Raw genomic sequence first — 22,969 nt, 5'->3', positions numbered from 1 at the left:
AGAAATCATGTGGCTGGGGCCCGGCGCCTCTGAGGAAGGAAGGAGAGGATGACCTGGGATGCTCTCCTTTCCCCTCCTCCTCTCACTTCCCAGGGGAGCTGCCCCCATCCGGCCACAGCCCTGGCGGGGTGGGGGAGGGACGGGGGCGGCGCCGAGGGGAATGAATAATTGAAGTAGAGGGGAGGAGGAAGAAGAGGAAAGGAGGAAGACTAGGAGGCGGGAGCCTCCCGNCAGGAGCTGCGGGACTGTTGCTGGGTGCTGTGCGCGCTGCTCGTGTTCTTCTCCGACGGCGCCACGGACCTGTGGCTGGCGGCCTCCTCCTCCCTGCAGGGTCAGCGCACCTACTTTGGCCTCACGTTGCTATTCGTGCTCCTGCCCTCGCTGGTCGTGCAGCTGCTCAGCTTCCGCTGGTTCGTCTACGATTACTCGGAGCCCGCGGGAGCCCCGGGACCCGCCGTCAGCACCAAGGACAGCGGCACCGGCGGGCCCTCCATCAGCACCAAGGACAGCGCCGCCGCCTTCCGGACCAAAGAAAGCAGCCCCGAGCTGGGTCCCGGGTCCGCGCCCTCCTCGGCCAGCGCCTACCGCCGCCGCTGCTGCCGCCTCTGCGTCTGGCTGCTGCAGACCCTCGTCCACCTCCTGCAGCTCGGCCAGGTCTGGAGGTAGGAGAAGCGCAGGTGGAGGGAGCTGAGCCCGAGGAGTGGGGGTAGCGAGGGGGCTGCCCGCCGCCCCGGCCCTGCTCTGACCTCTTCAGGTCCCCCTTGCGTCCTGACCTCCGCCCCGCCCCACCCTATTGTAGTTCTGATTTCTTCTCTGCCAGCTTCTCTCTTGCCCTCTGCCCTCAAACTCTGACCAACCTCAGTACCATCCTCTCTGATCTGGCCATTGAGGGAGGAGGGGATGGGGCAAGAAGAGAGAGAAAGTGATCCTCAGGGGCGTGAATAAGGAGGGCCAGGGGCTGAAGGGTTATGAGAGGGAAGCTTGGAACAGGGCCCCAGGGCTCCCTCCAGCTTTGACCCACTCCTCTCTGCCTGAGTGCCAAGCCTCAGCTTAGGAAAGATCTCGGAAGTCCTTCCTTGCTCTCAAAGAGTCTCAGTTTGGAATTGCAGTCCATTCCCAACCTCCCAGGAGAAACAATCTGAGGCAGCTAAATGAACATCCCGCCCAAACTTTTTGGACTTCTGGTTAAGGGTGTGCTGGACCCTGTTGAGAAGCTGTCTTCTGTTTTCCAGGACTTCCCCCAGAGTCTCCCCTGCCCTGACAGAGCCAAGGGGATTTGAGATCTGGAATCTGAGATCAGATGGCCACTAGCTGTCCTTTAATCCCAGGACATTAAAACAAAACTGAAGCTTTGTACAAGCAGCCCACTTCCAGGCTGTCTGCTGAGCTGAGCTAATTGGAGACAGGGGGAATTCTGAACCTGGGGCTCCCCCTGAATCAGAATTGCTCTGGTAGCTTAGGCTCTACTGTGCCCTGACAGAATAAACTTGCCCCCTATATGGCCTTAGATAAACCTCCCTCCAAGCCTCTGTTTCCTCACCTGAGAAATGAGGGAGAATTCCTACTTATCTCATCTCATTGGTCTACTATCCCATTTTCTTACCTGTTGGGATGGTAGGGTGAGAGAAAGTCTGTGTGAAGACCTTGCAGACTGTAACGTATTTTGGGAATGTAATAGATTACCATGGTCACAGATGTAGGGAAATCATGGAAAAAGTCAAAGTCACTGTAGAGACGTAAGGAGTGATTATTGGTGTTGTTATATTTATTCTGCTACTTGTTAACGCGTTCTGCCTAACTCAGAAGATTCAGTGCTGGGCTGAGGGTTGGAAACAGGACTCCCAGGGTTTGTCCCAGCTGCTCACTTGCTGTGTCACCCTTGCGGTGTTGCTGAGTCTCTCTCTGCCTTGGTTTCCCCATCCATGCCTTGCCGAGATGATGTGTATTTTTCATTTAGCTTGCCCTCGGGGAAAGGGGAGGTGGAGCTCTATCCACACAAGGTGGTGTTATTATTATTAGCTTGACACATAAAAATATTCATGTCTACATCCAGGAACTAATCTGCATTTATCATTCTGTGCCCGAGTGGACAGATGGTGATAGATATTTTTAGATTCTGAAATGGCAACTTCCTATTCTTGGTAGCCAAAGCGTCATTCCCCCTTTCCCTTTAGCCTAAAATGGACCAGCTGCCCCTCAACTCACTGGCTACCTCAAACCTCCTGCTCCCCTTGTTTAGAATCTACTTACAAGAAACAAATACTTCTTTCTTGAACATAAACTGACTTTCCCTCAAACAGGGCAAAAAATGACCATGGGGTAGGAGTGGGGGTCTCAGGCGAGTGGCTAGAGGTGGCTGAGGGTCCATTGAGCTCCATGGCTTCTCAGATAAAAGGGCTAACTATTCCCACTCTCCCCCATACGTAAAGTGAGGAGGTTAGGATGAGATGATTTTCCAGGGATGACAAACTGATGTCCCCAGGTTTGAATATGGCATACAAAAGTGTTTTGTTTGGCTTCTATAGTATTTCAAAAACCAAGAGTTACAGCTTTTCTTGAGGGAGAAAAAAGGAATCTAGCAGTATCAGGTTTATAGCCATTTAGACCTGGGTATATGTCTCCAGTTTGTCCAGCTCCATTCTCTTTGATCACATCTGAACCATTTCCCTTAGGCATTAGGGGCATGAGAGCCCTAATTTATAGTTCTATAACAATTATTTTATTAAGCACTCACTTTGTGCCAAGTTCATTGGTTGCCTCTTTACCTGTTTCATCTCTCATATCCCTCCTAATAATCCTGTGATGTGGCTGTATTATTCCTACTTAACAGCTGAGGTAATGGAGGCTCAGAAAGGGGGCATCCTTCCCCAAGGTCACACAGCTAAGGTGTAGAAGAGCTGGGACTCCGGACTCTCTGCTTTCAAAGCCTAAGTTCAATTTATCCACCCTGCAGCTCTTGCCACGAAAGTGTCCCCCAAGCTCAAAGAATTATGAGTCTGAGATTCCAAGATTCCAGGAGATAGAAAGTCAGGGCTTCTGCTGCACTGAGATAAGAACGTGAAGGGAGGGGGAGGAAGGTGAACTATACGGGTGAGGATGGGGAGACAGTGTATATCGTGGGGAGAGTGCTGGACTCAGGGTGAGGAGATTAGGAAACCCACATCTTCATCAGGGTTTGCAACTAGCTTGCTAGGTGACCTTGGGTGAGACTCTTCCCACCTCTGGGCCTCAATTTCCCTGTATGTGAAATGAGAATATTAGATTTAATGACCTTAAGAGCCTTCCCTTTCTGGAATTCTGACTCTGGGACTAGTTATCAGAGCTAAAGCCTCTGGGCCCCTGTCCCAAAAGCTCTGCATTCTAAAATGGCTAAGTGTCTGGCTAAATGGAGGAAAACCCAGACAAGACAGAGAGAAGCCACTGGGGCTGGCGTTCCTAGAAATTAAGCAACATTGGCATATGTTTGCTTACCACGTGAAACGTTCCCACAATGAACATGTTCACTGTTCAGCAGGTCTTGGTGCAGATGTTCTGAGTGGTAGAACTTGGTGTAATGAGGCAGGAGAGGTATGTCCGAGCCCTACAGGACCAAAGCTGGGAGACTGGCCAGTCCACCTTCTGATCCCACACCCTCAATTCTGAATAAAATAGTTTGAGTTTTAAAGATATCTTTCAACTCCTCAAGCTTATACAGTGCTGAATCAAAAGCCTGAATACTTGAAGGAGCCAGGGAACACAGACCTGTATTGGTACATGGGTTCAGTTGATAAGGCTGGATTCTGTTCCCAAACAACCCTGGGGAAATGGGCATTATTATTATTTTAAACCCAAGACAGGGCTCTGAGGAGGGAGAGGAAGGGAAGGAATTCATGGACCATGCACACCCACCATGATCCAACAGGCCCCATATGAGGGGCTCCAGGCACAGGATCTGATTTTACCCTGAAGCCTCCCCACTGGTGGCAACTGATACACCCAATCAGACAAGAAAGTAAGGCTCAGGTGACATCAAATAATGCGTCCAAGGTCACCCACTGAGGAAGTAGGGGGAGCTGAGCTCCCAGCCCAAGCCCAAGTCCTATCTCTGGGACCACACAGTGGTTGCACTGGAGGATCCAAGAGCAATGGCTCCCCACACACAAAAAAGATTGAGCCCTTAGAAAATCAAAGCCAGATCCTTCGGTGGGACAAGAAGCTGGCTGTGAGCTGGACAGCAACCTGTGTTTTCATCCCTCCCCCTCTCCCCAACCCCAAACCACTGAGCTGTTAAGCCACTCAGGGTTGTTAAGCCAATTAAAGTCCCAACCCTGTGTTCCCTGACCCTGTGGGCAGCAGAGCGTAGACCGTGAATCCTGCTTTCCCTAATCTTGAACTCACTGGGCCCAAGCTTTGCCCAGATAAGCATAGTCTGCTAAGCCAATTAGTGAGAGATGATCTGGCATAGGATTCCTCTGAGGCTGTTAGGATCTGGAGACCCCAAAATGGGGAGGAAGGCGGTGGGGGGGGGCACTCAGGCCTTTAGAGGGAAGGCCTCTATGTCTAGGCCCCAGCACTAATCCCCCTATCTCCTCATAAACCCTGCACTCAAGAGAAGTTCTGAAATGAATTAGTGACCTACTGGGTGAAAAAGTCAGTCTCTGGGAAGCCATGTTCTTGGCTTAATGGTTAAGAGCACCGACTTTGGATTCAAATGTCCTCACTTCAAATCCTGACCCTACTACTTCCTATATGTGATTGTGATGAGCTATATAATCCCTCTGTGCCTGAGTTTCATCCTTTGTAAGCTAAGGGCCATAATAGGACCACCTCTTGGGTTCTTTCTAGGGTTTAACATGATAATATGTACCAAGGATTTAGCAGGGGGCTGGCCCCATTGTTAAGTATTCAGAACCACTGGAGGTGATTAGTGCCATCAGCCTGGGCTTTGTTTCCTGTGGAAGGAGATTTGTCCACTTCACACATAGCCAGGGAGGGGCAGGAGGGCAAGAGGGCCTCAAACATACCTGTGCACTTAATCTATAGTCATTCATTCCACAAATATGTGGAGCACCTACCAGGCATTGTGCTACATGCTAGGAATAGAGTGGTGAATAAGATAAAGTCCATGTTCGCATTGAGATCAACAGTCTAATGGGGGAAACCAATAAGCAAGTAAAATCAAATATAGTGTATATTTTAAATGTACTATAAAGTATAATGAGTCAAATAGTAAGTGCTATGGAAAAAGTGAACCAGGGCAGGGGGCTACGAAATCCCAGGGAGGAGGGTGTGGCTCTTTGAGATAAGATGGTCAGGGCAGGTCCTTGTGGGCAGAGGGCTGAATGAGGTGAGGGTGAGCTGGGTGTGGAGGCCTTGGGAAGGATGTCCAAGGCAAAGGGAAACAGAAGAGCAAGGAGAAGTCCCATGTGGCTGAAGCAGAGAGTCTCAGGACAGTGTAGGACATGATGGTTGACAGGTTGGCAGGGGCTAGATCACACAGGGCTTCAAAGGCCACAGGAGGACTTGGGCTTTCATTCTGCATGAAGTGGGAGCCCCGGAGGATTTGAGCAGAGGAGGAATAGGGTCTTGACTTATGTTTTACAATGTGTACTCTGGCTACTGGGAAATAGACTGGAGGGAGGCCAGGCTAAGCCTGGAGATTGTGACAATCCGGCTCCAGGATCCGAGTGAGGGAAGATGGGGGCTGGGCCAGGGTAGTAGTGGCGGTGGGGGGGGGGGGACTGTTTCAGGCTGAGTGGACAGGGTATTTTTCCCTCTTTTGTCAATTTCCCCATGGGGGCCAGAATGTTAATGGTAAGAATTCGACTCTGGAATGAAATCAGCCATATCCTATGTTGGCCACTTTCTGTGATTTGGGGCAAACAGCATAACTTTTCTATGCCTTGGATTTCTCATCTGCAAAATGGACATTCTAAATAATAGTACCTTTCACATGTGGCTTGAGGGAGTAGTTAAATAATGTATAGATGGTGTTTCGCACAGTACCTGGAACACAGGAAGTGTGCAACTCTTCTTAGCCATTACTATTTGTATTATTATTTATAAAGCCAGCCAGGGAGTGGATTCCATAATGGTTTTCAAACCGTTTCACTCCCTTCTCACTATCCTTTCAACTGAACTCTCTGAGGTTCTCTTTTCTGATGTCTTGGGTACCTACCTAGGGTTTTGTTTTGACAGTACCCCAGCTGAAACAGGTTTACAACCCCCTGAACTCAATGACCGTCCACAAGGTCCCTCCCAGCTCTGACTTGGCAGTGTTGAGTTCTAGTCCAACCCCACTTCTACCTCCTGGGAGGCCCCTCTCCAGGAGGCGCTCAGCCCCCCACCCCCTTCTCCCTGCCCATCCGCCTGCAACAGGCCATTAGAGCTGCTCCTAACAGACACAGCGGCGGCAGTTGGGCCCAGCGTCCCCTGTTTGATCTATAAAGACCACACAGGAGAAGCCCTGTGGGGAGGATGGAGGGCTGCCAGGAAATGGCTTTGAACCCCGGCAGCTGGGGCGAAGGTCCCTAGGGAGCAGAAGGAAGATGGGCTGGGATCTACTCTGGCCTCTCCATTCACCACCCGGCCTTTGTTAGGGTCTTGAAATTCCTCCCCTGGGAAATCCTATCAGCCTCCAGTTCTTTCCATCTCACCCCACCCCAACCCACCGCCTCCACCTGCAGCCGAAAGGATAGCTGAATGCTCAGATCTGACCCAGATGCTTTAGCTAGGCATTAGGGCCCTTGATCACTTGCCCTCTTCCCTCCTCACTGCTCTGTATGCTACCTCCCCCCCCCACCCCCCACCAAAGCAAAACACACACATTTTTTTCTTCATGCCCCTGAGCAGCCGCCTGTAGCCCTTCTGGCAACACTCTGTCCCATTCTCCTCCCGGTGAAATTCTGCACATCCTTAAAGGCGGGCTCAGATGCTGCCCATTCTGAGAAGCTTTCCCCGAACAAACACGTTCTGCCCTCAACCCTTCAGACTCCACCTCCCACTCTCTCACTCGGGCAAGTTGTTTTTCATCTAAAGTGGAAGTTGTTTACTTATTTTGTCTGTTTGTAAAGGAACTCTTGTTTAAACCTCAGCATAGAAAAGGTATAAAGAAGACTACCCTCCCCTCCCCTCATTATCTTGCAGGGGGGGCAGAGAGGTGGGGTTATGAAAGATTTCCACTTACTAATTAGCTATTTCTTGTATTGCTTAAAGATTTTCTTTGTTTTTTAATTAACCAGGATATACATGTATACATTCACCTGTTTTTTAGTTATTTATTTTTATTTAAAAATTTTAAATGTTTGTTTTTGAGAGAGATAGTGGGCAAGGGGCAGTGAGAGAGACACACACACACACACACAGAATCCAAAGCAGGCTCCAGGCTCGGAGCTGTCAGCACACAGCCCAATGCAGAGCTCAAACTTACCAGCTGCGAGATCATGACCTGAGCCAAAGTTAGACCCTTAACCGACTGAGCCAGCCAGGCACCTCCTGAAAATTATAGTTACTTTTATAGAAACTTCAGTGAGATCATTCCTCTTCACCACAATTCTCTCAAGTAGGGAGTGTGGTGATAAAGAATAAGGATTGTGGAACTCAAACTCTGACTCTGCCATGTGTGAGCTGTCTGACCTTGGGCAAGTCATTTAACCTCTCTTGGTCTCCTCATCTGTGAAATGGGATAATAATGTCCCATGACTAGACAAGTAGCCACTGTGAAGGCTTATTGATAATATATGGAACATGCTTTGCCCAGGACTCGGCATATCATAAGTGCTCAATTAGTGTTAGCATTATTAGCCCATGTTACAGATGTGGAAATTGAGGCACAAAGAGGTAACAGCATCCCAGTTAGTAAAGAGCAAAGCCAGGGTTCAAAGTGATGCAGTCAGGCTCCCAAGCCAACATGTGGAACTACAAAGCAATACTGCCTTCTGCTAGTTAAGTATATTCCTACAACACAATCAATCATGTATTGCTTTGGGAAGAGGGGGAAAGAATCAGAAAGATATTTTTAAATTTTTATTTGAATATAAAGTACCCACTGTTAACATCCTGGGTTCTTCCTCTCAGACCTTCCCCCCAGGCACAATTACTCATTCCTCTGCAGCCTCACAGTCCTGATTATCTTCTGTTGTGATCGCCTGCCCACCTAGCTGGTTTTCCTACCAGATTACAAGCCTCCGAGGGGGTGAGGCCTTGCTCTTTCTTTCCTCTGCCCCCCATGGTGACTGGCCCAGAGCAGATCCTCCAGTGCTGTTGAGGACCTTGCACCTGGCCAGCTTTGGCAAGGTCCCTAGTAGTTACTAGAACACGAGTCTCTTGAAGTAGGCTTTGTCTCTGCAGCTGATGTGGGGGGCGCTAAGGTAGTGTGGGATCCCGGTACGGTGTGGGCACAGCTGGGGTCTGCAAGGCCTGTATCTGCAGCCTTCCAGACTGTCAGTGGACAAATGCGGACTAAGGGCAATGCATTCCTATTTGTATAAGATGTAGTAGGCACAGCCCTGGGGCTACGTTCCGAGGAGGATACAGGTTTGCTGGCATGGCTGACTTCGGAGACGGATCCAGTAGGTCCTCAATAAACATCTGTGTGAACCACATGGAATCTTTGAAACCAGGCCCTTGAGCAAGACACTTAACCCTCTAGAGTTCAGTTACCCCCATCTGTAAAGTCCAGCTGGGGGCTCAAGAACACTGGCTGAATTCCCCAGGACTCAGACAAGACGGCTGAGGCACTGCGAGCTTAGAGTGCTGGTGGGCTCACGGCTCCGTGACTTCCTACTAGTGTGGCCCGGGCCAGCGGCTTCACCAGCCAGAACTCCAGTCTCATCTGTGAGATGGGGATGGTGATAGCATCCACTTCTTTAAATTTTTTTTAATGTTTATTTATTTTTGAGAGAGAGGGACAGAGTGTGAGCAGGGGAGGGGCAGCGAGAGGGAGACACAGGATCCGAAGTGGGCTCCAGGCTCTGAGCTGCCAGCATGGAGCCCACCGCAGGGCTGGAACTCACACACCGCGAGATCGTGACTTGAGCCAAAGTCAGACGCTTAGCCGACTGAACCACCCAGGCGCCCCTAATAGCATCTACCTCTTAAGGTTCTTGTAAAGATGTCCTGAGAGAATATAAATGCATGGGGCTTTCACATACTATATGCTCAGGAAATATTTACTGCTATCACTATTATTACTGGCCCAAGCAACAGCCCATCCTATTTACTTGGTCCCAAGATAGTGGGTGAAGGAGGGGCAAGGAGAGTCCTAATTGTTGCTAACCCTCATCCACAGTCTTTCAAGGAAAGAGACTTCTTCTGTGGTGCCATTGATAGCGTGAGGACAGGTCCCAGGGAGGCAGAATCTGTTTGAACAGGAGCAAGAACACCCTGACGATCAAGCTGCCCAGGAAAAGAGTGGGCTGTTCTGAGGGTGTGAATTCCCCAGCGCTTCCCAAGTGCAGACAAGAGTGACTGACTTTGGCAGGGAAGCTGTAGCGGGGCCTCCTGCTCTCCATTTGGAGGGTAAACTAGATGCTCCCCAAAGCCCCTCATGGTTTTAAGACTCTGTGGATCGAACTTGGGGGCTTTATGAGGCTTAACTGCCAGATCACAGGTTGCAAATCGGTAGCCCAGGGGCCAATCCAGGCTGAGGATGTGTTTGTTTGGCCCACACAGTATTTTCTCCCTACTGCTTGATGATACTGTTTATTATGGAAAATTTTTAGATATACAAAAGTAGAGAGAGCAGGATAATGATCCCTCGTGTGCCACCATCCTGCTTCAACATTTAACTCGTGCCCAACCTTGCTTTACCGAGGTCAGCAGCGGCCGACAGAACTTTCTGCTATGATGGAACCACTCTACATTTGCCCTGTTCAATACGGTAGCCACTAGCCATGCATGACTATTGAGCATTTGAAGTGTGCTGGGTGTGACTGAGAAACTGAGTTTTAAATCCTATTTAATTTTCATTAATTTAAATGTCAATAACCGTATGTAGCTATGTCCCAACATAGGGACATGCTGATGTTGGAGAACACAGGTCTAGACCCCACCCTGTGTCTTTCCCTTCCATGTTATTTTGAAGCAAACCTCAGACATCATATCACCGCACCCATAAATATTTCAGAACATCTGTAAAAAGAGAGATTCTCAAAAGTATAACTAAAATACGTAATACTGTTATCACACCTTAAAAGAGGAATAATAATTTCTTTAAAATTCATATGGTATTTTAAAAAAATTAGTTGCCAACGTTTCCAGGTTGGATTTTTGTTTTTTTTTTTTTTTTGCATAAATATCCCATTTTTCCATCTATTCTTGAAAAACTGAAATTCCGTCTATGCAGGGTTCATACTTTCCCAGGGCAGCAGTCAGCTAGAGCTGTTCTGCTCTCTAGACAAGGCACCCATCTATCCTTTCCCAGAGTCCCCCATAATATCAGCTTGGTCTCTCTATAAGTTAGGGTCCCCCCAGGCCAGGGACAGAAAGAAATGGTGCTTTCTCCCTGCCTGGGCCTCCAAGTACTTTCAGATGCCACCAGGAGACTTGACCCTGCCCCCTTGCCCCCACTGGCTCATCCCTTCCCTAACAGGGATGACTCTGCCCAGAGAGAGATATCAGGAAAAGAGAGAAGGGGGAGGGGGGTGCAAAGACCCCTAGGCTAGAGTATAGGGTCCTGAGTTTTAGTCTCTGCTCTGCACACATTTCACAGATGGGGAAAGTAAGGCTCAGACAGAGGAGGAGATCTGGCTGCAGGCAGACAGTGAAGGACGAACGAAGGAGGTGGGAAGGTGGGAAACATCCCAAATGCTTTGCTCGAGAGAGGGGCTGCCTACTTCCTGCTGAGTGAAAAGATGAGCTGATAGCAGTGGGTGGGAGGGGAGAGGGTCTCAGCTTTTCAGGCAGAGCCTAAAATTAGTGGCAGGGAAATGTTTGGCCTTAGCCCAGCAAAAAGAGAGAGAGAGAGAGAGAGAGAGAGAGAGAGAGAGAGAGAGAGGGAGAGGTGCTGTGACTCTGCAGAAGGCTGCAAGGAGGAGGGAAACAGCCCAGCTCTCAGCACCACACGAAACGGGAGCCAAACGTGTAAAATCACATTCTTTTCTGACATTTATGACTCATTTGGCTGCCAACCCCAGGAAGGTCCCATTTTGCATCCTTACAGGAGTGCTCAGCATTGAGGGGTAGACAGATGGGGAGCAAGCCTCAGGGCCGTTCCAGAGCTTCCTGGGCCCCGCTGCAGGTAAGGTGGCTGTATGAGCGGGGGCCCAGTGTTTCCCAGAGAACCCAGAGACTGTAGCTGGGTCCACAGGGCCTGACTCAGCCTACTCTGCCCTGATTTGAGACGAGATACAACCCTGATGCTTCTGGCTATTGACCTTGGGCCAGTCACTTCTCCAAATGCCTGCTACTTGCATCTGCAGTCCATGCCCTTTTGTGGGGGGCCACACTCCACTCTCACCTGTAACTCGTCTCCCACCTTCTACCCTTTCCTCTCTCCCCTCTGTTCCCCACAGAGTGTTCCCTCCCGTGGCCCACCTCACCTCTCACTTTCTCATCTCCTTCTCTGAGCTCCAGCCATTCTGGCCACTTACTGCTTCCTTGCAACTCAGGGCCTTTGCTCAGGTCGCTCCTCTGCCAGAAATTCCCTTTCCTCCCTCTGTCACCTGGTTAATTCGGATGATGGCCCAGGAGCCACCTCCTTCAGAAGCCATCCCTGACTGCCACACCTTTACAAGCAGGGCCAGGAGCACAGAATCCTGCTCAAAGCATGCCTGGAACCTTCGGAATGTTTGTCGTTACAAGTTTACACGATGAGTTAAACAACGTCCCGGTCTCCCATGGGGCAACACCGCATGGGCTGGGTCTGTCTTCCTCACTGTCATGTCCACCAGCACTTTAGCACAGTTTCTGGTGCCAAGTAGGTGGTCACAAATGCAGGCAGAGTAAATGTCAAATAAACCTCCTCTCTTCTGAGACTCCATTTCCTCATCTGGAAAACGGGAATCATGCCTATGAAATCTTACAGGGCTGCAACGAGGATTTTAGCAAAGCACATTCAGAAGGTCTCTTTGATGAGCTGCAGTTATTTTTAAGACCCAAAGCAGATCCTGCCCTATGAATTTTCTCCAAGGGGACTTCTCTGACCCTCTGCCTCCTGGGAAAGCCAACCTAGGAACAAATCTCAGGTCTACCAGGCACTAAACTGGAAACTACAAAGCCTCTCCTTCTTTCTGGGGTGTCCGAGCCAGACAACTCCTAAAGCCTCCCATAGGTCAAGTGCCCAGCACTGGGCTCTGTGCTTATCACCGCTTTCTCATTTCATAGATACCCCATGAAGTGGGCATTGAGCTGAGGGGCTCAGAGAAGGAAGCAACTTGCCCAAGGCTATACAGACCGTAAATGATGGGTCCAGAATCTGAACCCAGGTCTCCCTGACGCCCAAGGGTTCTTCCTCTCTGCACTTGACCGCCTTTACTTGGAGGAGCTCATAAAGCAGAGTTTATAAAGTACATTCACAGGACCCGTTGATATCAGGGTCATGAGTTCGAGCCCCACGTTGAGTGTGGAGCCTACTTAAAAATATATGGATAATCATATATACATATAAAGTACATAATATATAAAGTACATTTACACATTCACTCTTTCAAGAAACAAATATATATTGAACATTAACTCTCTGCCAGGCACTAGGGACATAGCAAAAACCAGGACAACCATGGTACCCACCATCGGAGAGACAGGCAGCAAATATGTAAGCAAGAAATTAGACCATTTCAAGTTGTGACATGTGTCCTTAAGAAATCAGGGGCGCTCCGTCGGGTAAGCGTCCGACTCCTGATTTCGGCTCAGGTCATGAGCTCAGGGTTCGTGAGATGGAGCCCCGCGTTGTCAGAGCAGAGCCCTCTTGGGATTTTCTCTCTCCCTCTTTCTCTGCCCCTCCCCCACTTGTGTTCCCGCCCCCCGCCTTTCTCAAAATAAATAAATAAACTTAAAAAAAGGAAACACGGTGACAGGACAGAAAGTGGCCAAAGGGTGGGTAGAAATGCTTTGGAAGTGGGGTAAGGGGGATCTGGGCAGGCCTCTCTGAGGGAGGTGACCCTGAGCTGAGATGGAAAGACTGAGAATCTGCCAGGCATTTGTGGATCCCCCTCCCCCCCACATCCAGGCAGAGGTCCTGAGGCTGGAATGGGCTCGGAATCTTCAGGAAACTGCTGGAGAGGCATGAGAGGGGAAGGGGGAGGAAGATGAGGTCCCAAAGGTGGACAAACCTGGATCACACTGGGCCCCCAAGGTCATGGTGAGGATTTTATTCTAAGATAGGGAGGGTGTGGCACGACCTGATCAGGATTTCACAGGATCCCTCAGGCAGCTGTGTTAAAGATAAGCTCAAAGGCAAAGAAGGAAGGCAGGAGACCTCGGCCACCACTTGGAGTTCAGTGGCCTGCACCAGAATGGTGCCACCTGGTGGAAGGAAGTGCTTGGGTTCAGGACACTGCTGTTGGGCCCTACTGTTACCAGAGCTGGATGGGTGGGCGATGGGCCTGACGGCTGCCCCCTCTGCAGTAGGCAAGGACCCGGTTAGTAGGGCCCATTTTTGCAGAGGAGGACCAAGGTTCCCAGAGGGGTTGGACTTTCCCAGAAAGTCCAGTGAAGGGTTGAGCCTGAGTCCTCTGACTCCAATTACTAGTGTCACCTCCCCGTTTTCTCTGAACCCATGTCATTCCAGGCAAAGCTTGTAGGTCCATCCCTGTCCAACACAGGTCTTCCCTTCCATACAGCACAGCCCCCAGGGAACCGAATCACCTCCGAGGCGGGCGCCCATAGAGAGCCAAGCCTCAGTCCTAGGTCTGGCACTAACTTGCTGTGTGACTTCATACAAGCCACACTCCCTTTCTGGCTCTCCCTTTCTTCATCTGTAAAATACGCGTAATAATAGTACCCACCTCAAAGCTCTGCCCTGAGGAACCCACGATCTGTATAACAAGGCTTCGTGTACAGTTGGCACTCAATAAATGTGAGCTATTATCATTATTATTAACACCCGCACACCATCCCCCTACATACCTACAGAACAGTAATGGGCTCAGCTCTTGTAGGGGGTTCCTGCACCTTCCCATCAGCCCCACCTGCTCACCTTCCAGAATCTGCAGGCCTGGCCCGTGTGGGAGACCAGAGAGCCAGCCATGTGGGGGGGTGGTTCCTGGATGGAGCCCGAGTGGGGGAGCCGCGGGAAGCTGCTGTGTTTTTGGCCCGGAGCCGTGAGGGGGAGTGGAAAGGGGCGAGAACACACACTCAGAAACGCCGAGACCGACAGATGGAGGAGCTGAGGATGTGAGAGACGCAGACAGACAGAAACCCAGAGTCAGGAAGGGAGGAGCAGGCAGAGAGGACGTCAGGAACGCTGGCAGTCATGTCGAGCCACGAGCTGAGCAACAGACCACCAGACGGACCAAGCAGCCAAGAGACTGACAGACAGGCAGACAGACCAACAAGCAGACCGAGGATCCTAGAAACAGATAGACAGACAGACACACAGAAAAGCAGGCTCAGGATCCAAAGGGACAGACAAGCTATCCTGATGTCTAATGGACATACGGACTGATGTTCCCAGCCTCTAAGGGCAGACAGATAGGCTGACCCAGGTCCCTAAGGTCAGTCTGACTAACAGACGAACATAGTATTTGAGAGGCAGCAGGACCCACAGTCTACGGGACAGACAGGTGGTCTGACCCAGGGTCCCTGGGTGGGACTCACTAACAGACAGATTGACTGACTGACAGAAACTAAGGAACAGATCATTAAATAGGCTAACCCCGCTTTCAAGGGAGAGACACACAACAGGCCGATCTGGATCATAGACAGAGACAAGGACTCAGACCTGGTCTGAGGGCAGACGAAAGGATGGGGCCAAGCTGGCCGTCTGCACGGAGACAGAGGCCCGGGCCAAAAATCCTGGCTACTTCCGGAGGCTCCTGGTGATACAAGAACAAAAAACGAGAGAGACAGGGTGACCCAGGCACTGGGCCCAGGAGCTTCCTGGCTTCTCAGGGGCACGGAATCCCTTGAGCCTTCCTCCTCCCTTCCGCCCACTGAGGAGAAGCTCCCCACGTCTGGGGGACCCTGGGATGTTCCTGGGTCACAATAGCAATTAGACCCAGGAAGCCGGGAGTGAGCTCCGTCCATCTCTTGACCCTGCTCTCAGGGGCCCTGGGGTCTAGAAGAGATAGGTTTTTGCATCCCTGAGTAAGCGATTTCATTCCCCACCTGCTGGCTTCTCTCTTCCCTAGGGTTGTGTGGGTTCCCCCNCACACTTCTCTGCTCTTCCAATTTCCTCCCAGACAGGCTTCTTCTTCTCTGAGCACAAGATGGGCAGTCAGCAAATGAATCCAAAATAGATCTCCGAGCACCTGTTTCCACGCTGTAAAATGGGTGGCCGTAAAGCTGTTAGGTTCTGGTTCACACCGGTCTCGGGCAGTTTAAGTCAACGTTGTGTGGGGTCCAACCAGGCTAAGAAATATCAGGGAAGCCTTCCTGGAGGAGGAAAGACAGACATGAGTCAGCAAGGACAGGAGTTGCCCACAAGGTATCCTGGCAATAACAAAACTCAGGCAAAGAGCCCCTCCAGGGTCAGGAGAAAGACACAGGCAAACACTCTCACCTTTCTCCATGCAACAAATATTTATTGAGTGCCTACTACAGGTGCCAATGCTGAGGACAGTGCTGGGAAGACCCAAGACAGAGTCCCCACCGTCAGAGAGGCCAGTGGTAAAACGGAAAATAAATGTGTCAAGTAACCAACCAGATTGTTTGATAGATTATACTAAGAAGATCAGACAGGGCAATGTGAGGGATGAGACTGGTGTGGTGAGGGCAGAGGGCCCCCCTGGGATGGCCGACCTGGGAGGCCTCTCTGACAAGGTGACATGGGAGCCGAGGACGACTCAGCCACCGGGAGGGTCTGGAGAAGCGTGTTCCGGTCAGAGCAAGTAGGAAGTGCAAAGGTCCTGAGTCAGGAACAGGTTCAGCTGGGTCTGCGGGACCTCGAGGCACCTGGGATGCCGGCAACAGACGTAACAGTGGTTTGAGAGGAGAGAAAGGTGGGGCCAGATGGTTCAGGGCCCACAAGCCAAGGGGAAACCGCTGGACTTTATTCCAAGTGTGATGAGAAGCCCCTGGAAGGTTTGGAGAAGGGGAACGATGTGATCTGACTGGGTTTCAAAGTATCCCAACGGTTGCCACGTGGAGAGTGGACTACAGGGGGCAGGGGGGGACGCAGGGAACCCACCCAGAAGGCAAAGGCTGATGGTGGCCCTGGATGATGGTGGCCCCGGACCGGGGTGGTGGCAGTGGAGAGAATGGGTGGACCCGAGATGCCTTTAGTTAGAGACCAGATGCGCCCCACCCCCCAGGTTGGATTCCTTTCCGAGATGGGGCAGCCTTCTCTGTGGGTGGTGTTGGTCCCATTTGTGGTGAAAATCAGCTTCTTCCAACTTCCCTTCCAATAGGGTGAAACAGGGTGAGCTTCCCGGAGGAGGTTTCAAGAGAGGCGGCTTAGTGATCAGGAGCCAGAGGCCCCCACCTAACACGTGCTCCCTCTCTCTCTGTGCACACCCTCTTAGCGAATGAATTACTTTCCAACCCATCACCTCATTCAGTGCTCACAACAAAGAGGAAAATGAGGCTCAGAGAGGCAAAGAGACTGCCCAAGGCCACACAGCATCCAGGTCAGGGCTGGGAAGCAAACGCACAAGCCCAGCATTTTGCCACCTTGCCCTTCTGATCCCCACCCCAGGGGCTGTGACATAGGCAGGACTGTGAGTGCCGGCCCCTTCTGAAAGAAGGTAAACCTGAGGCACAGGGAAATGAGGTTGCATGTCCTGGGCAGGGCTGTTTAAAAACCTTTGTGGGCCCCACATCTATCAGGCATATTAAAATGCAGCTACATCAAACACCAAATGTAAATTATATATAACCAGATAAGAACCAAATTGCAGTCGACTGGCTGATACCATGTTCTGTTTTGCAGACATTTAATTAAACATTTATTAATTTTGATTCTGCAGTTTTTCCCTGTGTTTTAGAGCCAATTTTTTTTCCCCAGGCCTCCAACATTTTCCTAGGCCCATGAAAACCTCACAGGGTCTTGGCGGCGACCATTTAGTGCCGGCTGAAACAAACAGCCACGGTTTCGGATCCTGTTGCCAAAAGAGCAGAGTGAGGTTGAACCCATGTCCGTTCCTCCCCAGAAGGCAGCAGGGTCCCTCTACACCCCCTGCCCAGCACCACGTTTTCGGGACTCAGAGGCCTCCTTCTTTCCCCTCTCCCTTCCCTGCTCAGCCCACAGCAGCCCTGGGCTGGGGGAGCCCTTTGTCTGCCATTATCTGGGAAGAGGGGCCTTGGGAGCTGGCAGAGNTCAGGTGGTGAGGGATGCTGGCCAGGCCAGGGCCTCCCTCATGCTGACCCGGGCCAGGAAACAGATGGTCCTCCAGCCTGAGAGAAACTTCCAGGGTGTCGCCCTCCCCCAACTCCCCAGGCCCCTTCATGTTGGACCAGCTGGTCTCTCCTCTCTGTTCAAAGCCAGAGCCACAGGAACGGGGAAGGGAATAGGTCTGGGGGTAGATGGAGGCTGTGTTCTGGGCTCCCCAGGAGTTCTGGAGGCCATCTTGCTCTCTCTCTCCAGTAGCCTCCTGCCACCCCCCACCCCTGCCCATCTCTCCTCTACTCTCTGCCCCTCCTCTGTGCCCTGCCTTAGCTCAGCCTGTCATCGCAGGCCTGGACCAAACCCTAGCCTCTCCTGGCTGTCCTCCAAGCCAGCCTCCAGAGCGAGCTTTCTAAGCCAGCAAGCCGATCACATCACGCTGACTGTGGGATAGAACGCAGATTTAAAATAAAATATGAACCTTTCAGTCTGGAGTTTGGTGCCCTCCACAATTTGAGTTCCCCTCCGGCCCCAGCAAACCACTGGCCATTCCCCTAAAAGGCCATGCCCTCTCATGCCTCTATGCCTTTGCCTCGGCTGGTTCTCCTGACTGGAATGCCTTTCTGCCTCCTGCGTGCCATTAAATCCTACCCATGCTTTAAAACTAAGATGAAATGTTTCTTCTTTGGGAAGTCTTTCCTGATCTCCTCTCTGCTGAAGCTAAAGTTACCCATCTCTTCTCTGGGCTCCAAAGCATCTTAGAGCATCTATTTCAGATCATAATCTTATCTCTGTCCCTTGGCTACAGGGCCTGGCACATAACAAGCGATCAGAAGATACTTGGTAAGGGAATGAATGAGTCTGGCTGCAGGGATCCTTAAGTGGTGGGGAAGGCAGGGGCCTAGAGAATGGGAGGTACAGGGAGACAAATTTCTGCTCATCAGAAGAAACAGTCCAGTCTTGAAGGTGCTCAGAAGGCAAGGGCCCTGTCTCAAGAGGTAGGGACTTCCCCTCAAGCAGAAGGTATAAACACATGGGGCTGGGAATTGCCGAAGGAATTCTAGCATTGCATGGGGGAGTTAGACTGAGGGCCTCTGCATTTGTTGAGTCTGTTTCTGAGGGACCAGCCCTTTTCCCCTTCCCAGCTGCTGGTCCCCCACTGTGTCACATTGAGGGTGTGTCTACACCATTGATTGGTACTGGAAAGACCCAAGGATGGGAAGGATAGCCCTGAATGGGATGCTTCTGGCCACATTTTGGGAGAGGAGAGTTTGAGTCCCAGAATGTTAGCTCTAAAAGGATCTCCAGTCATCAGGCCCTTCCTTCTTGTTGGTAGATAGGGAAACTGAGGCCCAGGGAGGGCCACACCATTTCTCTGACTGGGATACTCATTTGGAGAAACTCTGGGTATCAGCTGATCCCAAATCCCAGGGAGTACTGTGATTCCCCCCTTGGGCTGGCAACACACACCTGAATACAGCTGGTCCCCAGGTTCCCGAACAACATCTTTAAAATGCCAGCACTTCACATCTGAGAGTAGACCCCCAAACACCTGTTCCTCAATTTCAGATTCAAGTAATAGGATCACTGGATCTGTGTTGGGATTTTCTTCCCTGATTTCTGGAGAGAGAACATCTAGAGGAGCACTCTCTGGTTTCAGCAAAGGGTGTGGCTGCCCCATGAGTCAGAGAACTAGGGGGCTTAGGGAACTTGGGGGGCAGGGTCTATGGCTGCAACAACCCAGGGCAGGGTTGCTAGGCAAAGAATAAGGGCAAAGAGGAGAAAACACATCCAGAGATCTGGATGGCGGGCCCCTCCTTTCTCTTCCGACACGGGCCCTGCACTTCATAGATGCAGACTATATTCTCATCCATTTCATCCTCACAGCCACTTTGGGAGGGATTCACTAGGACTCAGAGAGGGTCTGCCTCAAGATCACGCGGTATATTAGAAGCAAAGTCAGGACTTACACTCAGGACTTCAGGACCATACCCCCTACTGGGTGACCTGAGTTCCATTCAATTAAACAAACTTCCAACACAAAAGCAAGCAAACAAACAAAAAAACCCTTGCAATTATGCATGCGTTCATTCTTTGAGCCAACACAGATGGAGCACCTACTGTGTGCTAAGAACTGAGGGTACAGCAGTTAGCAAGCTGACCTAGTCATCCTTACCGAGTTCTCAGCCTGGGGGAGATGGGTGCCTAACCAGGCAGTTACAACCCACTGTGGGTTTGACAGGAGCCTGGGAGAGGTCCCTGCCCCTGGAGGAAAGTGGTTAGCAGAGGCTTCCTGGAAGAGTTCATGTTTAAGGGCTGAGCCTCAGAAGAAGAGCGGGAGTTGCCAGGTTTGGGGCTGGTGTGGGGTTGGAGAACGGAGGACGGGGGCGGGGGGAACAGCAAGGGCAAAAGCCCAGCAGTGAGGGAGAACACGGAGAGCTGGGGGTCTGTGACCTGGGCAGACCAGTTGGAGCCATGACGTTTGTTGGGAGAAATGGCTCAAGAGGAAGCAACGAAGTCTCATGCCTTGAGATCTATGAGCAGCTTCCTTGTGTCCCGCGGGGGGGAAACCTGGGCACCTAGAGGTAGGGTTGGGAAACAGGCCCGGAAGCTGGGGGCTGGCACCAGGGTGTGCTCCTGAAGGAACCAGGCTGCCTGGGTTTGAATCCCAGTTCCACTGCTTCCTAGTCCTGTGACCTTGGACACGTGGCATACCTCTCTGGGCCTCAAGTTTCCCCGCCTATAAAATGAGGATAATAACGAGGCTACTAGAACCTCAGTGCACACTGTAAAGTGTCAGGAATCCTGCAAAGGGAGCGGGTCCCAGAGCAATAATGATGATGAGAATGCTGAATTAAGGGCTTACTTTGTGCCAAGTGCTTTAAGCTAATGAGCGCGCATTCGGAGTTCCCCGACGACAGCCTGGCGAGGCGATCCTTCCCTTATGCCCACGTTACAGCCTTGGAAGCAGGTCGGGCTCGGCGCACTTTACAGATTGCACACGGCGCACTTGGCGCTGGGTGCTCACGGCCCGGGGAGGGGNCCCCTGCACCCTCTTCCCTCCCCTTGGCACCCCTGGGTGCTGCCCGCTCTCGCCCTCCTCCCTTCCCCCTTGCCAGGGCAGAGCGGCCCCCATTTCTGCTCAGTCCAGAGAGGCCCTTGACCCCGTCACCACCCCTCGGACCCTTTCCGGAGTTCCCTGCCCTTCTTTCCCAACGTGTCCTGATCCCAGATTGCATCCCCTGGGGACACGCCTGACCCACGGATCTGCGCAGCCACCCTCAGTCTCCAGAGAGGCTGTTTACCTACCCCCTCACTGGCCTTCACTCTCTGGGGACCCTTCCCAGGCTTACCCGGTCCCCATGCACTCACCCCCAACCTTGCCCCTTCCTTAACTCTGGTGGACCATGCCAACCCCTTCAGGGTGAGACAAAAACATCTGGGCAGCGCCTGCCCTCCCCCCCAACCCGTGCTCCTCCCACCCAGACACCTCCCATCCCACTTTCAGTGACCCGAACGGTTTCTGTCACCACCCTCAGGCCCCTGGGAACCCCTTGCCTAGGGTGCTGGGCCCCAGTCAAAACTTCCCACCGCAGATTTCTTCCCATGCCCTCAGCTGTGCTCAGCTTAGATGCCCCTCCACACACCCCGGCTTCACCCTGGTGGCCTATAGCTACTAACAGTCCCCTCCTGGCTCCTCTGTGCCCTAATCATGACCCGCCCCTCCAACTCTTCACCTCCCTCTTCACTCCCAGAATCCCGGACCCTAACCTCCCACTCTCCCACCAAGACTCCTGAACCCTGATGATCCTATTCTAGAGACCTGGCCCTGACCTTCACGGAGACCAAAGTCACCCGCCTTCCCTCTCCCTTTATGCTCCCACTCCTCCAGAAGTACCAGCCCCATCCACTCTACCTGCCCCCGACACTGCTCTTGAAGACCACCCCCCAGACCCTCCCCGCAGCCCTCCTGACTCCTAGCCCCTTCCCTCCCACCTCCTCAGAACCCAGCTCCTGACCCAGAACCCTCCCCCTCTCCCCAGACCCCAACCCGGACCCACCCCCTAACCCAGCCCGCCCTGCCCTCACCCTGTCTCTGCAGCCCTGTCCACCTCTGCCTCGCTCGTGTCCCTGGCCTGGACACTCGCCTCCTACCAGAAGGTGCTGCGAGACTCACGGGACGACAAGCGGCCGCTGTCCTACAAGGGTGCCGTGGCCCAGGTGCTGTGGCACCTGTTCACCATCGCGGCCCGCAGCCTGGCCTTCGCACTCTTTGCCAGCGTCTACAAGCTCTACTTCGGCATCTTCATTGTGGCCCACTGGTGCGTCATGACCTTCTGGGTCATCCAGGGCGAGACGGACTTCTGCATGTCCAAGTGGGAGGAGATCATCTACAACATGGTGGTGGGCATCATCTACATCTTCTGCTGGTTCAACGTCAAGGAGGGCCGCAGCCGCCGCCGCATGACCCTCTACTACTGCATCGTCCTGCTCGAGAACGCTGCACTCACTGGCTTCTGGTACTCCAGCCGCAACTTCTCCACCGACTTCCACTCGCTCATCCTGGTCTGCGTGGTGGCCTCCAGCTTCGCGCTGGGCATCTTCTTCATGTGTGTCTACTACTGCCTCCTGCACCCCAACGGGCCCATGCTGGGTCCCCAGACGCCCGGCTGCATCTGCCCTGAGGCCCCAGGACCCTGTGGCCCGCCGGCCGACGCTGTCACAAGCCCCCCGAGGTCCCTGCCGAGGACTACAGGCACTGAGCGGGATGGGGCCTCAGCGGGGGGTGAGCGTGCAGGGACCCCCACGCCGCCTGTCTTCCAGGTGCGGCCTGGCCTGCCTCCCACACCAGTGACCCGCACCTTGCGGACAGAGGGGCCTGTCATTCGGATTGACCTGCCCCGTAAGAAGTACCCTGCATGGGATGCTCATTTTATTGACCGCCGGCTCCGGAAGACCATTCTGGCGCTGGAGTACTCGTCTCCTGCCACGCCCCGGTTGCAGTACCGGAGCGTGGGGACCTCCCAGGAGCTGCTGGAGTATGAGACCACAGTGTAGGCCACGGTGTCCCCCACAAAGAGGGACAGGCTTGGCCGACCCCACATCGACCACAGTGTTGAGCCTGGAATTTCAGGGCCACCCAGCTAAAGGGGTGTGGATCTGTCGGTCCAAGTGCAGCGTGGCCCACCATGGGTTCTTTCTGGTGGGGGGCAGCCTGTGGAGGCCCCAGCCCTAGGCCTGTTTGCGGCCCTGTGGCCCATTTCCTAAACTCCCCTGAACTGGGGCCCAGGGAATCAACTGGTGCTACACTCCTCCTGAGCTGCCCCGCTTCCACGGAGCCCTCCAGGCCACGTCGGGTGCCAGGGCCGCGCACCCTCTCCCCTGCCCGGAGTCACCCACGTGTCGCTCCTGGTGGACCTGCCAGAGAAGAGGCACTGTCTGGCGTCCATGACCTAGGCCCTGTGCTCCTCTGGGGGTGTCGGGGGTGGGCGACATCTCTGAAGAGGGGAGATCTCTGAGAGGGACGGAGGAGGCCATGGAAGTGAGGTCCGGAGCCTGGACAAGAGG

At 52.6% G+C, this 22,969-nt stretch overlaps 1 protein-coding gene across 1 annotated transcript in view; it reads left to right on the top strand.

Annotated features, from left to right (window-relative positions):
• XKR7 (XK related 7) overlaps positions 1 to 22,459 on the top strand; it is a 38,001-nt gene extending 15,542 nt beyond the window's left edge. The window contains exons 2-3 of the mRNA XM_077769381.1: positions 235 to 662; positions 21,475 to 22,459. Of these exons, the coding sequence (XP_077625507.1) occupies positions 235 to 662; positions 21,475 to 22,459 (1,413 nt within the window). The remainder of the gene's footprint in view (positions 1 to 234; positions 663 to 21,474) is intronic.
• The last annotated feature ends 510 nt before the right edge of the window (positions 22,460 to 22,969 follow it).

This window comes from Crocuta crocuta, unplaced genomic scaffold, assembly GCF_008692635.1.
Source record: "Crocuta crocuta isolate KB4526 unplaced genomic scaffold, BGI_CrCroc_1.0 scaffold445, whole genome shotgun sequence".
Lineage (NCBI taxonomy): Eukaryota > Metazoa > Chordata > Mammalia > Carnivora > Hyaenidae > Crocuta > Crocuta crocuta.
The sequence above is the reverse complement of the archived record's forward strand: the minus strand, read 5'-3'. Positions and strand labels throughout refer to the sequence as shown.